Source organism: Anas acuta, chromosome 5, assembly GCF_963932015.1.
Source record: "Anas acuta chromosome 5, bAnaAcu1.1, whole genome shotgun sequence".
NCBI classification, from domain to species: Eukaryota; Metazoa; Chordata; class Aves; order Anseriformes; family Anatidae; genus Anas; species Anas acuta.
The window spans coordinates 59,518,955-59,534,074 of record NC_088983.1 but is presented as its reverse complement, the minus strand read 5'-3'; the positions used below and the strand labels follow the sequence as shown (position 1 = coordinate 59,534,074).

At 36.1% G+C, this 15,120-nt stretch overlaps 1 protein-coding gene across 26 annotated transcripts in view; it reads right to left on the bottom strand.

Moving 5' to 3' along the window:
• Positions 1-15,120, bottom strand: part of PPFIBP2 (PPFIA binding protein 2) — a 110,322-nt gene that overhangs the window by 23,813 nt on the left and 71,389 nt on the right. For 19 of the 26 annotated variants that reach the window (XR_011097374.1, XR_011097375.1, XM_068685104.1 and 16 more), the window contains 6 exons: positions 12,957-13,088; positions 6,992-7,174; positions 5,500-5,592; positions 3,145-3,253; positions 1,870-1,902; positions 102-163 (listed from right to left, as the gene is read on the bottom strand). Coding sequence is in view for 24 of the 26 variants with exons in the window: in XM_068685104.1 (XP_068541205.1) it covers positions 102-163; positions 1,870-1,902; positions 3,145-3,253; positions 5,500-5,592; positions 6,992-7,174; positions 12,957-13,088 (612 nt within the window). In the remaining 2 variants the exon portion in view is untranslated. Of the gene's footprint in view, positions 1-101; positions 164-1,869; positions 1,903-3,144; positions 3,254-5,499; positions 5,593-6,991; positions 7,175-12,956; positions 13,089-15,120 lie in introns of those variants that run through there. The other 7 variants (XM_068685115.1, XM_068685116.1, XM_068685119.1 and 4 more) reach the window with 4 other exon arrangements.

Genomic DNA, 15,120 nt, shown 5'->3' with positions numbered 1-15,120 from the left:
GCGATATCATATGCTTGTGGAAAGTGGGCAATTCAGATCATTACAGGGATTCAAAACCAACATTTCATTTTTATTATGTAGAAAGAATGATGTTTTCTCACCTTTTCTTCATTTGCAGCCAATAAAGATTCCATTCCTATCTTCAACCGTTGAACTTCTTGATCTAAAAATGTTTTCAAAATGTTATAAGAAAAATACACTTGCTATATTTAGTGTAAATGATATCTGTTTTGTACTACACTCTCCATGTTCTTATAAATTACCAAAACCATGTCAGTGGCATGGCAAATTAAACTACATTTAATTTAAAGCTTTTCAACAACTAACTATTAAAAGCATCACACAACACAAACAAGCTGGTTTTGTTTATAAGAGGCTACACAATGCTATTTCATATTCTAAAATTCACGAAATAAAAATAAAAGAAACAGTGAAGCTTTTTTTGCAAAATATGAGAGCGTGTTTGCTGTTATACATTTATGGAAATAAATTTAAGCGTGATTGAAAATTAATTTTATTCCATCTGGGAAAAATATTCTCAAGCTTATGAGAATTAGTTCAAGGATATTCAAAAGTCTTGAAAATGAAAAATAACAATAACCATTTTGATATTCTATAATGAGGAAAATTTGTAAAATACTTTTTTTCTGAAAACAGCTCAGTATAAATAACTGAGTTAAAATCTGCATAAAGAGCTAATACATAACTGCCTCACACAAGATGGTGTTACAATATAGACTCAGAGGTTATTAAAAAATTATATAGTCAAGAACACCCAAAACACATTTTCTGAAACATATGAGGTTATTAATTACATCATCCTAACTTTGCTGAACCAAATCTTTCATTTTTTCTCTACATTATATTCTTAACGAGTCCTCTGGTACCAACTTGCACTAAAGCAAACCTAGATTGTGGAGATAAAACCTGAAATAATTTATCTGCTGAAGCTGCCACTTCAGGAATTCATGCATTGACATTAGACCAGTCCCATTTGTTTCACAAAGGACTATGAAAAACAGATGTGCAGGCATGAAGTGAGAGAGAAGAAAGAGAATCAATACTGTAAAAAAGCATTTTAAAAGGTTTTATAACTATATGTTGAATATACAATGCAATTTCTCAACTATTTGCAAAAAATGGAATTACTGTTTTCTAGTAGTGATTCTGAAAAATATACACCTTGTAATGATTACATTTTAAAACATGTAAATGAACTTTGCAAACATTCCTCTTGCAAAAGAGAACACTTAGTAATTCAAGACATGCATGGACACAGCCAAATCAAAAACTGAAGCCAGCAGACAGTGGGCAAGCAATTGGAAAAAAATTAAAAAGCCATTAGAAATCACAGTCCTAATGATTTCTGTTAAAAAATATTAGACTTCAAAAAGAACTGATGTCGAGGTATTTTTAAGCACACAAAGCAAACTTTACTTAGAATATTTATAACAACATCACATATAGAAACAGTTGTTTGTTTGTTTTTTTTCAGACCCAAATCCTTCCCTCTTTCTTTTCAATTTTGCAATAAGAAAAGGCATCTTTCCAGATATTGTATGGGGTTTACATATGTACAAATAAAAAGAGGTAAAGGTTAAGTTTTGGCTCTGTTAACCTTGACAACGTCCGTTTGAAGTCCAACTATCTGTTTTGTGAACCTCTGATTTATTTTCTGAAGTGAAATCTTACCAAAGAGGGCAAGTAACCGTCTGCTTGCTGCAAGCAATGAAAGCAATGTCTTATGTATATTACAATTAGACAGCCAAATCTAAACAAACATTGAATTACTGCTGCAGAATGCATTTGAGTTATAATTTGTGTGAAAGGAACAGTAAAATAAAGCCAAAAGTGAATTGCAAGGCTTACGTTTTTCTTTTAGCCTTCTCCTATAAACTTCCTCTACGGTGGTAAATGGTGAGAGTCAAAGTATACAGAAAAAGCACAGGTTAGATAAAGTTTGCATTTTAACTAGAATATGCATTCTAGCATACTAGAAAGTACATTGACATTACTCTTCTACTTTATTTGAGAAGACCACCTAAAAATTTGATGAATCAGTATTTTTTTTTTCAGAAGTATTATTACTGCTGCATACTGTTTCTATTCAAATATAGTCTAAGTGGTTTCCTTGAAGTTAGCTTAAAGAATCTCTGTACAAGGTTTGATTCTTCTCCTGCTGGAATCAAGGAGAGTTTTACCCATCTTCAGCATGAACGGGACCAGAAACATCACTGAATGTTGAAAGTCGCTGAACACTCTACTTATTGGTAATCAGCTATCTGTACCTTAAATACCATAAATTATTTGAGAATCTCATAGAAAATACAAAATCCTATTAGTAGGAGAGTTTGTCTACAAAACACTGCTGTTAGAGAAACTAATTTTCTAGTTAGACATGCAGTACTTCACATGCACAAGCTCTGCAAATGAGTTAAATTAGCACTAAGTACATGTTAAGGCTTTACTGGAAAGGACTGTCACTGCTTCAGAATAAACAACAGTCAAAAGTACAGACTGTCCTCTTCAAGAAAAGAGGTGTCTGCATTAATTCCTCTAAGGAGACTCTTGTTAAGCCCTAATAAAGAGGTAGCACAAGTTACCTAAATTACCTCTTAGCAAAGGCTCTATTTGAAAGCATTAGTTAACATACACAAAAAAGTTAGTGCAGCTGTCTGATACACTGTGGTAAACTATACACAAATGTTCCTGCACAGAGTCAATATTGTAGAAGAAGGTCACTAGGATCATAATGCTCTTGGCTCAGCAATTGACAGAAGCTCTAGGGAGTCAGTAGGTTCAGAGAACTGTGGCATGACTGGTTGGGATCAAAGTGTAAATGAACTCATTTAGCTGCTATTGATGTGTATCAAGCATACAGATTTAAAACAAATCTGCATTACAATCCTGAACAAATGAAAGGCGTGAATTAACAAATACATTTGAGAATGGTATGTCACTGAAACATTATATTTAACTACTACTGTCACTTTTTTTCCTCTTAAAAAACATCAACTATAAAGGTTCTTCAATGAAATTTTGAAGGTAGACACAAAAAATATATTCATACTGAACAACGACTGTTTCAAATTATAAAGATAATCCCAGTAGGAAAAAAAATCAGTACAATTCCCCTCCTCTTACCTCTTTCTGCAACTTCGCTATGTGATGAGGTCCTAGATAGTTGACTTTGTAAGCGTTCTATTTCTGCATCTTTGAGAGCTAATTGCTCCTGAAGCTGGGCTATCTCTGCCTGAAAGAGAGTAAAATAAATTCAGAATAACATTGTCACAGATTGTCTGTGATTCTTCCCCATGAACTAGAAGATTTCTAAGCATAACACTTTATTTTGAATGATGTCCTGTTCCCACTTTGGGACATAACACTACAACAATCTTATGCATTTCGTGGTATTGCTATCCTATTCCTTTTATACTCACTTTAACAGCTCACTTTTTACAAAAATTAGCTCTCAGAGAAGAGAGTTTGAGAAAGACAAGATTTTCAACAATTTGTATAGGTAAAGAAACTTTAGAAAGCTCTCAGCACTACAATGCTGACCATTCAATAATGACTACAATAGGGCAACTCCTGAGTTTTTGCATGTAGACCACTATAAAATAGCAAAGCATTTTAAATATATATATATATACACACACAAGCATGCAGCAATTATCATAAAAGGAAAACATGCCATGAAAGAAGTGATTGTCTAGCTTGAAACACAGTGACTCATCTCTTTTTGCTATTTATGAGAAAAACTGTCAACAACATGCTTTACTAAGTTAGTAACTTCATTATGATTTTCTTCAGCACCCTTAAAGCACTTATAGTTGATCCTCTCCACTTCAAGCACACAACACTTCCTTACAATTTAAAAAAAAATAAGTAATGTGTGACCAGTTTATCAACATATTAAAATAAAGGGGGAAAAATGCAAAGCACCAAACAGTAGATGAACAAGATAAAAGATCGACTGGTTTATTCTAATGTACAAACTTATCTTTTAACCAGGAAGCAAACGGATGGCAGCAAGAGTTTACTACTCTGCCTGCAATTCCTCATGGGGTAGAGGAATCTGCCTTGCTCGCACTGGCTCGTACACTTCCCAGTGACTAATGTGCTTTTTATATCCAGTCATGGAAATATTCCAATTTCTCATCTAAGACACTGGAGCAACAGGAAGACAAAGCTTCAGGCCTCTTAATACTAGATTTGGATTTGCCTCTGCTCGTCTATTTGATCTCATAGTACTCTTAAATGCCCTCCTTTCCTTTTAATTTCTCATTCCTGTTATCTCTGCAATTACTTTTTTTCTTCTTCTCTCTTTCCCTCTGTTTTTCTTCCTTTCTCTTTCTGTATCTTCTCTCACACATTTTACTATTCTCTCTTATTTTCATTTTGCTTCTACCCTTTCCATAATCTTTATCTATCTTGGCAGCTGGCCACATACTGCTTAACAAAATATTTTCCCAAAGGCTGTTCATTGCTGCCACGTCAGAGAAAACATTTTCATGGAAATAAGAGCTTTTAACTTAGTAGAAAAAAATATGATACCAAAACTTCAATATTCATCTAAGAATTCTCTAAAAAAAAATTAATACAGAGAACAACTATCTGTCATATCTGGATCAAGGTATCAAGGATTACAAAGAAAACTCAGTTTAATAATTTGAAATGTTTTTTTTTTAAGATCCAACCACAACTCGAAAAAAGTCAATCATTTATATAAAGTGATTATAACACCACACATATGAAAGCAAAGATGTGATTACAGAACAGAAAAGTGCACCTCAACAGGGAAAATAGTAAGTACCTTTTAATCTAGTGGAAAAGGGCTAAAAATTCAAATTAGAAATAAAGTGCAAGTGTTTAATGATGACAATGTTCAACCAGAAAAATAAATCACAAGCAAAAATGACCAAATGTGTCATATGTTGAGTTACTCCAGATGAAAATCCGACAGCCTTCCAGGAGTTAAGGTCAACCCAGGGGTAAGACAGATAGGCTCTTTGATACTGACGTGAAGTCAGAGTAGATGATCTAATAGTGTATTTTGGGCTTAACCTCTGTTAAAATAAATTCCATAGTAAGTCAACACCCATCCAACTTTGCATGTCTCTTCTCTTCAGTCTAGAAAGCATGTTCCACAGAGGCTTGTTACCATTATACAAATAAAAGACAGAAAATCTTCAAGGGAGGCTCCTTCCCAGAACAATTCTTTTGTTAGATGAAATGCCTCTTTTTTATTTATTTATTTATTTTTTTTTAAGAAGAAATACAAAAATTAGGAATGGCAGGGTGGGAGCAGAAAGCATAAAAAGAATCTACAAAAACTGTAGTCCAAAATACTTATTACAAAGTTGGTTCAAGAAAAAACAGACTATACTAGGCATTGACACAAGGCAATCGTAACAGAAGTAAATACTGGTGAGAAGTGTTTGCCAGTTTCTAGCTGCAGTAAGCCTGTCATTAGCAAGTGTCAAGTATTCTGCTTACTTTAGTTGCTTTTAATTTCCACTCGTATTGATTTCTTTCATTTTCCAGTTCTTCCACTTTAATTTTGAGGTGTCTAAGTTCCTGTAGCAAACCCTGCAAGGAAGAACAACTAAAAGTAAGATTACTCAGGAAGATATTAATTTTCCATGGTTATGCATTCAAGATCATGCAAGAATTATGCAGTAATGAACACTGAACCATCACATACAGAAGTTGTGGCCTAGTTTGAGCAGACAAAAACTATTTTTAATTGAGAGATTATTATAAGGAACAGTTTCTCAAACACTGTACCTGAAATTATGCACAAATTTCTTAGTCATAGTAAGGAAGACAGCTGACTTTAGGAATCCCTGTGAATCTCAGTGAAAATGAACAAAAAAATCTACATCTACAGTCTCACACAGCATTAATGATTGTTTTTTATTTGTTTTCACTACCACCAGAAATCAGGTAGAAAAATGTGAAGTACTGACAGATTACTGACTTTCATTAAAGCAACATTTGTCCCTCCAAACAAGTGTTTAAGCTACTTACCAAGAAAAATAACTCAGACTAAGTGATATTCAGTTATAGGCCTTTAATACCACACACGCAGAGTCAAATATGACTAGCAATATGTTACTTTCAGCATTGATTTTTGCAACTTTGCAAACAGGGTTGATGCAGCATAGAGTTGCAGCCATCTCTGGCTATTCCTCTGACAACGTTGTCCCTCCTTTCTCCCTTTCCTTCATAGAGCCAAATCTTAATGCTTATTCTTGAGGACAATATGAATAAGTTCTTGATAGAACTTTGATGAGACCAAATGTCTTAAAATGAACCGAGGAACATAAAATATTGGAAGCATAACCCAGTTTTGGAGTCCTGTATAGTACATACATTAAACAACCATACTTGTATCTCAGATAAAATGAATACTTATTAGAAAACATTTTATACCTGTGTTAAGCTTTTAAGATATTCAGGAATTAATTATCATCTTTGTTCAAAGGACTGGTTAGGGTGTCATTGTTGTGAGAAAAATTAGCCAACTACCAAACCATGCTACCATGCTGCATATCAAACAAATTTCAACTAAGAAAACAGGAAAAAAAAAAAAAAAAAAGGAGGAAAAAGGAGGAAAAAAAGCCCCACACCAGCACTGTAGACCTATGAGTAAAAAGCAAATCATGTAATACCTGAGAGAGGTGATTGGTTCTTCTGGATATCTGTGCTGTAGTACATAGATATCAAGTGTGACCAAATTTGTCCCAGTGACCAGGGGAGAAAAGTGGGGGGAATAAACTGTCTGTTGTCTTTTTTGTTTCTTTGGTTGTTTTATTTTTTTTCTTCCCTGTTTGTTTGTTGTAATTTTTGCAACCACCTCTCTCTTACTCATGAGAGTCACAGCGATTAATGCCAACAATTCACAACACAGCCCTGGTTAGTGGAATTTAGTTTCTGCAAGAAAAGAGTCAATACACAAGCTTCTGCTAAGGTGTACTTCTCGTACATCACACTGAGAGCAATTCTTCTGGCTGAGAGTCTCTATCACTGATCTTGGACTAGAGTGAGGGCCATTAGGTGTCACATCTGGTTTCCTATCTTGAGACTTTCTTTCTTGGATTCTACTATTAATTTCCAGCTGCAGTCTACACATCTGCTCCTGGAGCTCACTTATCAGGTTCACTACTGACTGAAAACATGGAGAAAAAAAAAAAAAGACAGGTGAGAAAGAAAATGAAGACAATATGCAAAGAAAATATTTCTACAGTTGTAGCACAGAGAAATACAGGGAGCATATCAAACTATAGAGACAATGTGTTTTCTTTCTGTTATATGTAAATAGCCATAAATCTGGAATATCGTGCAGAGCACTGTAGTTCCGTAGAACAGAATCTATGTTCCAGACTAATTCATGATTCCAATCCTGATACAAAGATCAGAATTTGGGCCCACATTTTCAGTAAATTATCCAGTCAGATGAAGTCAGATTTTAGGAAAAAAATGGAACATATTTTTATATGCTGGCTGAGAGGCAGCCTTTTGCTGAAATTGATTTTGTTACACAGAGAAATCATCCACTAGGGAAAAAAAAATTAGCTCAGCTGAGGCCATAATCTACTCTTTCCCAATCTATAAACAAAATTTACTAGTAAAATCATTCTACTTCCAAGTTTAGCAAGGGTCAGAAAAATACTCCATTACCTAGCTTGAAAGCTAGACAGTATCTGGACCCTTAGAAACAGTTAAGCAACATGGAGAAATCAAAGAATACCACAGAAGCAATGGCCTTAAAGTGTACTGACTTGCTGGCTAGCTTCCCTGAAGCAATCAGTGATACACAAACACACACACACACAGACACACACACAAAATCCAGTTAAAGAAAGCAAGTCAAATACAACTATTAAAATCTATATAAAAGTTCACTTAAATCACCCAATTCAGCAGCAAATAGTGCTGGGTATTTTATCAGATATTACAAATTTGGAGGGCTTTTCTCTGAATTTTCATGCACATTAACAACATATGTTTTGTGACTTCTCAGTTTTACCAAGACAAATAAATTGGATGAGATTAATCCAACTCCCAAGGGAGTGAAAAAGTTTTTAATGGACAGAAGACCAGATGACAAAAGCACACATACTTATTTTTTATTCTTCCTTACAATGAATAAGAGTCCTTCTGTAATCCCAGCTCTCTGCTGATTCAATAAAGCTGCTTGCTCAGTGCTAGGGAACGGCTATGGCGAGGACAGGACACTGTTCCAACCAGGAGAGTATTTCAGACAACCAATCTCAAACTGCACCAGCACCCACAGGCAAGCCCAAATATTCACAAAGATTCTCTTTCAAAAGCTTACACCAGTTAGCTAAAAGAGATTCACACCAGTTAAGTATTTTTCAAGTACAGTGTGCTTATGATCAAATTCAGAATAGCAGCTGCATATATTTCCATTTGTACGAATCACTCTGAATCAGGCTCACAATGTCTGATGCTCATCCTTTTACATCCAACAAACTTTTTAGACATATAAATGAGAATTAGGTCCTTAAACAATCAAAAAATGTAGAAAGTGTACTGTGCCTCAGTATACCAGCTCTCTAATACAAAGTCTTTTTTATGCTGAAATATTTTGCCAGAGCTGTACAGCTAAGAGAAAGATAGCTTCCTTCAGTATCAGCTCACCTAAGTGAAATCGTCTCTTTCGTATATTCAGTGTCTACATTTCCCACTCCGCAGCAACACAGTGGGACTCTGGTGAGGGGAACATCCCTGTTGCTAACTCTTCCTCTTATAAGAGAACTGCAAAGAACACTCATCAAACTTGCTTGTATAATTTAGATGCTATCCACACCCCCTCCACCTTCCATGCTTTGATTTTGTTTCTTTTTTACCATCATCTCCACAATCAGATACCTCCCTGAGCAGTACCAACTGGCAAGTGGAATCCTCAGGATACATGCCCATCTGCCTTGCTTTCTTTTAAGCACCACGATACTAGTCTGTGCTTGTCTTTGACACAGAACACTGCTAAACCATATGAGGTTGTAAAGAAGCACTTGTTAAACAAGATACACAGACTCGCAGTGGCTCCAGTTGCAGCAATGTGGGAGAGTTCAGAACCACTATTGCTGCTGCCTTGTAATTCTTTCTCTTCTGAGTCATATTAAAAAAAAAAAAAAAACACACAATGGGAAACACTGCATCCAACATACTTCCCTCAGGGAAGACCTGACTGCACAGAAACGACAGAAATCCTTACCTCTGTGAAGGGTAAGATAGGTCTACAGAAGAGTGAAAGATGAACTCCAGATGCAATATATGCCTCTACAGTTGTTTCCAGTTTCAAGATGGAAAAAGGCTTTTAATTTCTGAGATTCTTTCACAGCATGAAAATTTATTGACACTAAAATACCCTGGCTTGGATTTGACTCAGGTGAGACGGCACACCCAAATCCCCAGAGCTGTGCTGTACAGAAGACCAGAAGGGGTATTTGGCTCACTGACTCACGTTCCTCTGAAATGGCAAGTAACTGTGTAGTAGATATTTAATTCAAAAGTACCCACAAAACACTTTTCAACAGCTTATAGCAACCTTCAGATCATCAGTACGGAAAAGCAAAAATCACCAAACTTATATGACAGAAAATAAAAAGTAGGAGAGAACAAAGGCTGTTAAGCAAGCTGAAATGGACAATTATTTCTGCAGCCCCCTGATGGTGACAGAAAGTCTCTTTTGTCTATGTTTGGGTAAAACAGGCATCTGGGCTTCAGCTAAGCACTTAGTAATGACTTGGCAATGTTGCTTTCTCATAATTCGTTGCATTGAGGAAAGATGTTTGTAAAATTTCTAAGGCTTCTCAGGTAAGAGAAAAGCTACACAAATACCCTTGGGTGAGATTTCAAAACCCTTCACAGCATCATCACTGCAGCAAACAGAGCAGAACTTATTCCACAAAAAGGGAATCAAAGTGACAAAGGCAAGAATGAGACCATCCGTTTACAAGCAGCCATTCTCCTGGCTCCTGTATCATACATATAAATAAATGGCACTATAAATGTAGCATGTGCTTTTGAAAAGCCAAAGACAAGTGGCATTCAGTCTGAAATTAATACTTTGAGAGGAGGTTAGAGAAACTCTTTACTACTAACTAAAACTAAATCTAAACCACAGCTGCACAAGATAAAGTGAAATGTATCTGACAGATTAAGATTCACTCATATTTAGAAGGATATCTTAATTTGCTTTGTTTCTCCCCAACCCAATGAGAGATATTCTACAGATTAATTCTACGTGACTAGAAACAGCTGCTGTGAAATGAGCTGGCACAAAATTAGACTACAAACGAAGTATGTTTTAGCTGACTTATCCTGCAATTTCACATATCATTTTAAATTTTTTTGAACCCGTTATAGTTGACCCTGCCATTTCTAAATATAATGGATTATAATTAAGAGGCTGTTTAAAATAGTTTAACAACCCGAGGATGCCTCTGTAACACATGCCATGGTGTAAACTGAGGACTGTTCTGATAGTAGCAAAACTATCAAATCACTGTCCTGCTCAACTCTGTCAATCCTAAAAGTCTTGAATTGGCCAACTGCAGTATAAGAGAAAGGCTCTAGCTCTGTCACTCATAGCTTTGTTCCATTTGTGTAAAACTATTAATTGCAATTTCATTTGACATATTAGACACTGTAACAGCATGTTGTAGTAGCCATGGCATTCAGATATACAATTACAGTGAGATTAATTTCATTCAGTCATTGTCAGTTTGGAGAGTGGCCTCCCTTTGAAGCAGTTAAGTTACCACAGTACAGTAGTGTTTGTGTACACAAGCAAACAGTCTACCTTCAGTTTGCTCTTAAAAGTGGATTATTCACAAAAAAGATGTAGTCAGGCAGTAGAAGCTAGCAATTTTGGAAGACAAAGGTATTGCCAAATTTGAGCAGCATTTGTTGTCCAATAGTATAAAGAAAATATGTTAATAAATTTCATTGTGATGTTTGAAATTGTGTTTGTATTGAGAATTAATAAAAACTATAGTAAAAGGAACTGAAGTAGGGTTAAGGCTTTACAATTCAAGTAAGCATTCAATTTGATTGAAAGCAACCCCCTGATTATCTTGACAAATTAGATTAAGATTTATTCAGAACAATCGGAAATAAATAAATGTCTTAGCAAGCAAACTGAAAACGCTCTTTATTTCCCACAGCTTTAGTTACAACATCCCTTTTCCTTGCTCTGCATGGATAGGTTTGCAACTTCCAACAGGCCAGAAATCTAATCACATCTTGGGGTAATTAATAATTCAGGGCACACTTAACACAATGATTCTCAACTTTTCCATCAGAATAGAAACCTTTTCCATCTCAGTGGGGCATTTCTTATCACTTAGCAATACAACAAGGGCTTCCAGACCAATAGGGCTTTTCCTTCGAAGTGAGCCACACACCTTGCTGCAGCAGCAGCAGAATTTCACAGGTCACAGTCTCACCCTCATTGCAGGCCCAGACCTAATCAGCACATGAAATTACTGTCAGTCCAAATGCACTCAGAAGCTTTATTGCTTTCCAAGAATCAGGTTGACTGTGCATGTCTTGGAATAATTCAAGCAGCTTCTTCCCGGTATTCACCATGCAATGGGAAGTCTAAAGGCCTCTTAGGAAGACTGCAGCTGGGAACAGGCTCCCCACCTGTAGCAATTACATGTTGCACAGACCTGTTTAGGTTTTCAAGGCAGTACGAGACTGCTTATGCCTTCTGTGCACAAGACACTGACAATTATGGGTGAGAGAGCATGAGAAGGCTACAGGTGGTAAAACAGCAGCAGCTGGTACCTCTGACTTGCAACCTCTGCCAGAAAATGCTCTCTCTAAGCTATCTTTTCATCTCTAAAGAAAACTTCAGAGGACAAATAAGTCAAAAAATGAACACACCCTAAACTTATCATGTCACTGCAAGTAAATTACCTAGGCATAGTTATCAAATATTCCACTATCAACAATATGGAGAACAGTTTTCTAACACTGGCTGGATTTCAGTTTCTCCTAAGTCAACAGGAACGTAAAGTCTTTTTTTTCAGTCAACAAAGTATAAATCTTGACTCAAGCCACAGCCCTATTAATCCTCCCCTGCTAGGTAATCCTCCCAGGCTAGGCGGTCCCCTTGCAAGACCACTGGGTAGACATACACACAGCACTTCATCGGAATGACTGTCTTCCATAATCCCTTTCTTCTCTGTTTCCCACCTGCTGCTTGCTACCGTAGAGTTTTCTGTGGAACTGTACCCAGTAAAGCAAATGGATGTTGTTCATATTATTCCCCATTTCATATTCTCTTCCTTAACTAATACTGTAAAAATCAAAGCTCCTTTGATGTGCAGAACACTACACATCTAAGGGGAGAAAGGATGAGAATCACCTCCAATGCAAGTGTTTTTTTTTCCTACTATTTATTATGTCACCACAAGGGAAAAGGTCCATGTGAAGAAAATGCTCTTTCTCTTGCCTCTCCCAGAATGAATTAAAGTCACTGAGGGTCTCTGCTTACAAATGTCTGTAGCATCCCTGATACTGCTGAGCTTACAGTATTTCTCTGTCATAAAACAAGGAAACAAGCTCGGTAGGCTTCAAACATCCATGCCAGTACAGCTCATGCCAGTACAGCTTCCCTTTCCTGGAAAGGAAAGGGTTACCAGAAAGACAGTATGCTGCTGAAAGGGACTTTGTGTCTTGATTAAAGCCAAACAGCAACCTTTGAAGCATAATGAGAGAGAGGAAAAGAAACCACATCCCAAAAATGCATAACCATATTCCTCACTGAATTCACAGGGCCAATGACAGACTGCGCTGTAAATATGCAAGATCCTATTGCATGCTGATTTCAGCTCAAAAACTCAGGTGTATGACAGCATACTACAGACACAGATAGGGGAAAAAAAAAAAGATAACAATCTAAAGAAACTCACCTCAGCTTTGTTTTGTTTCTCTTCATATTCACTCTGTTCCTTCTCCATACCAACCAGCTTAATTTTCAGGTCTGAAACTTCAGCCATTAGATCCAATTTCTGAGTCTCTAGTGATGTTCGACTTAGCAGCTCCTGAAAGCAAAGCAGAAAATTTTCCTGAGTTATTTTTATGTGAACACTGACAGAATGCTGCACGATTTGCTGACAGTTCCATACATAGGTGTCTACCTCTTTGTTTATGTTTTCAATACAAAAGCAAAATGATTCTTTTCTTCAAAAGCCACATTCACTATTACTTTACTGTGCAAAAAGCATTTAATGCTGAAAGATAGATTTAACACAGTCATTCACTGCAGGCAGAAAAAGTAACTCAAAAAGTACGGAGTGATTGGCAAATTCATGTGAAAGCAAATTTCTTTACCTCTCTTTATGTTGCCTATACTTTGAACTGTTTGAACTGCATGTTTTGAGTTCTGCAGCTCTTTTCACCTACACATTCTCCTGTGTTAATCACTAAACCACTGTCCTCTTCCCCACTTCAATAAAACGTCTGGCACAGTGTTTATCCTTGCACAAGACATGAGATCAGAAAACAACACTAAGGCTGAACACACACAAACCTACATCATAACACAGAAGCCTTCAGACAACACACTATAGAACAGTTGACTGCTTCCTAAGATATTCATCAGACGGAGCTACATTTTAGTATTTTAATGCAGTGTTTTAGAACATTTGATCATACGTTATTCAGCAAAGGTTATGTTACAGAACAAGCACCCTAACCAAAACAGTACCAAAGATAAGCAACATTTCTGTAGTCATGCTAACAGTACTTTAAGTTTATACTGGGTAGTACTTGGTAACTTTTCAAGACTACTAACTGTAGAGGGAACAACATTGAAAAAGAAGCAATAATACCCAACTGGAACCTAAAAGGCAATATCTAAACCGACTAATACCAAACTAGAAACAATTGGCCATGACTTTTGCTCGTGTGCCCTGAGTTCATTTTTCAGATTGCAGAGGGAGGCATACTTTGGACAGAGTGATATCACTGTATTTGGAAAACATTCACCATTCACCTTCATTGCATCTTTCGGTTTCCAAGAAAGCAAAAGCCAAAAATCTTCAAAAACCTAACAGAATATATTTGAAGTTATGTCTCTTGGTCTCTATTTTCAAAGTGAAAAATCTATTCAGGAGCTTAAGTCCTACTGAAAATTCAATACTTAATTTTCCAAGTGCCTAGTTTTGTTTACTGGATATTCTTTTTTTTTTTATATATTTTGATGGTAATTTGTAACTCACATCTATGTTTTGATCACATGAAACATATTGAGGAATTACAGCAGATTCTGCTTTGAATTACATGGAAATACCATAACTGAATTTAGCATAGATATTCCGGATCTATGTTGATGTTACTGAGAGGTCAAAAACTGCCCTTTCCATCAGAATGCTTTTCTCATCTTACCCTCTTCCACAAACTGCAGAGTATGTTGTATACTATGGTTTAGAGCCAAGGAAGCCACAAACAGCATTTTAAAAATTATACAGTTAAAATTCATTTGGAACCCAAATCTGCTTTATATGTAAATTGTTTTAGTCTGGTGGGGAATACTGCCCAAATTAGAAACAGCACTCAACTTGCATCTGCATTGAAACACAAGTTATCTAAGCCACCCACTATTCCCAGTGTTGTGCCCACTCTGCTGACATTGACAATGATATTTGTGTATGGATGGGAGAATAAACAGAAATGTAGTTTTATTATTATATTTATTTTTATTTTTTGGTCTTTGGATGGAATAATGGAATAATCAGGAAAAAGTAATGCATTGACTTTATTGCTATTCTAAGAAGCAGTCACCTAATGAAATCCCAGTACTAGCTGCTTTCTACAAAGGTGATTACAAATTGCAATTATAAATAACCCCTCAATGTTCCAGGGATAAAGGATGACATCCTCATTAATTTACACAAGATCCAGTTCTGTGCATATTCCAGCCCTGATTGGAACAGGCTCTATACGGATGGTAACACAGCACATTTCTGCAGATTAAGATACAGCTATAAATGAGAACTCTGATAGAGAAATAGGGCCACTTAACATCAAACGATCTAGCATGATAAGAGGCACTATTCACTGTTGAACTAACAC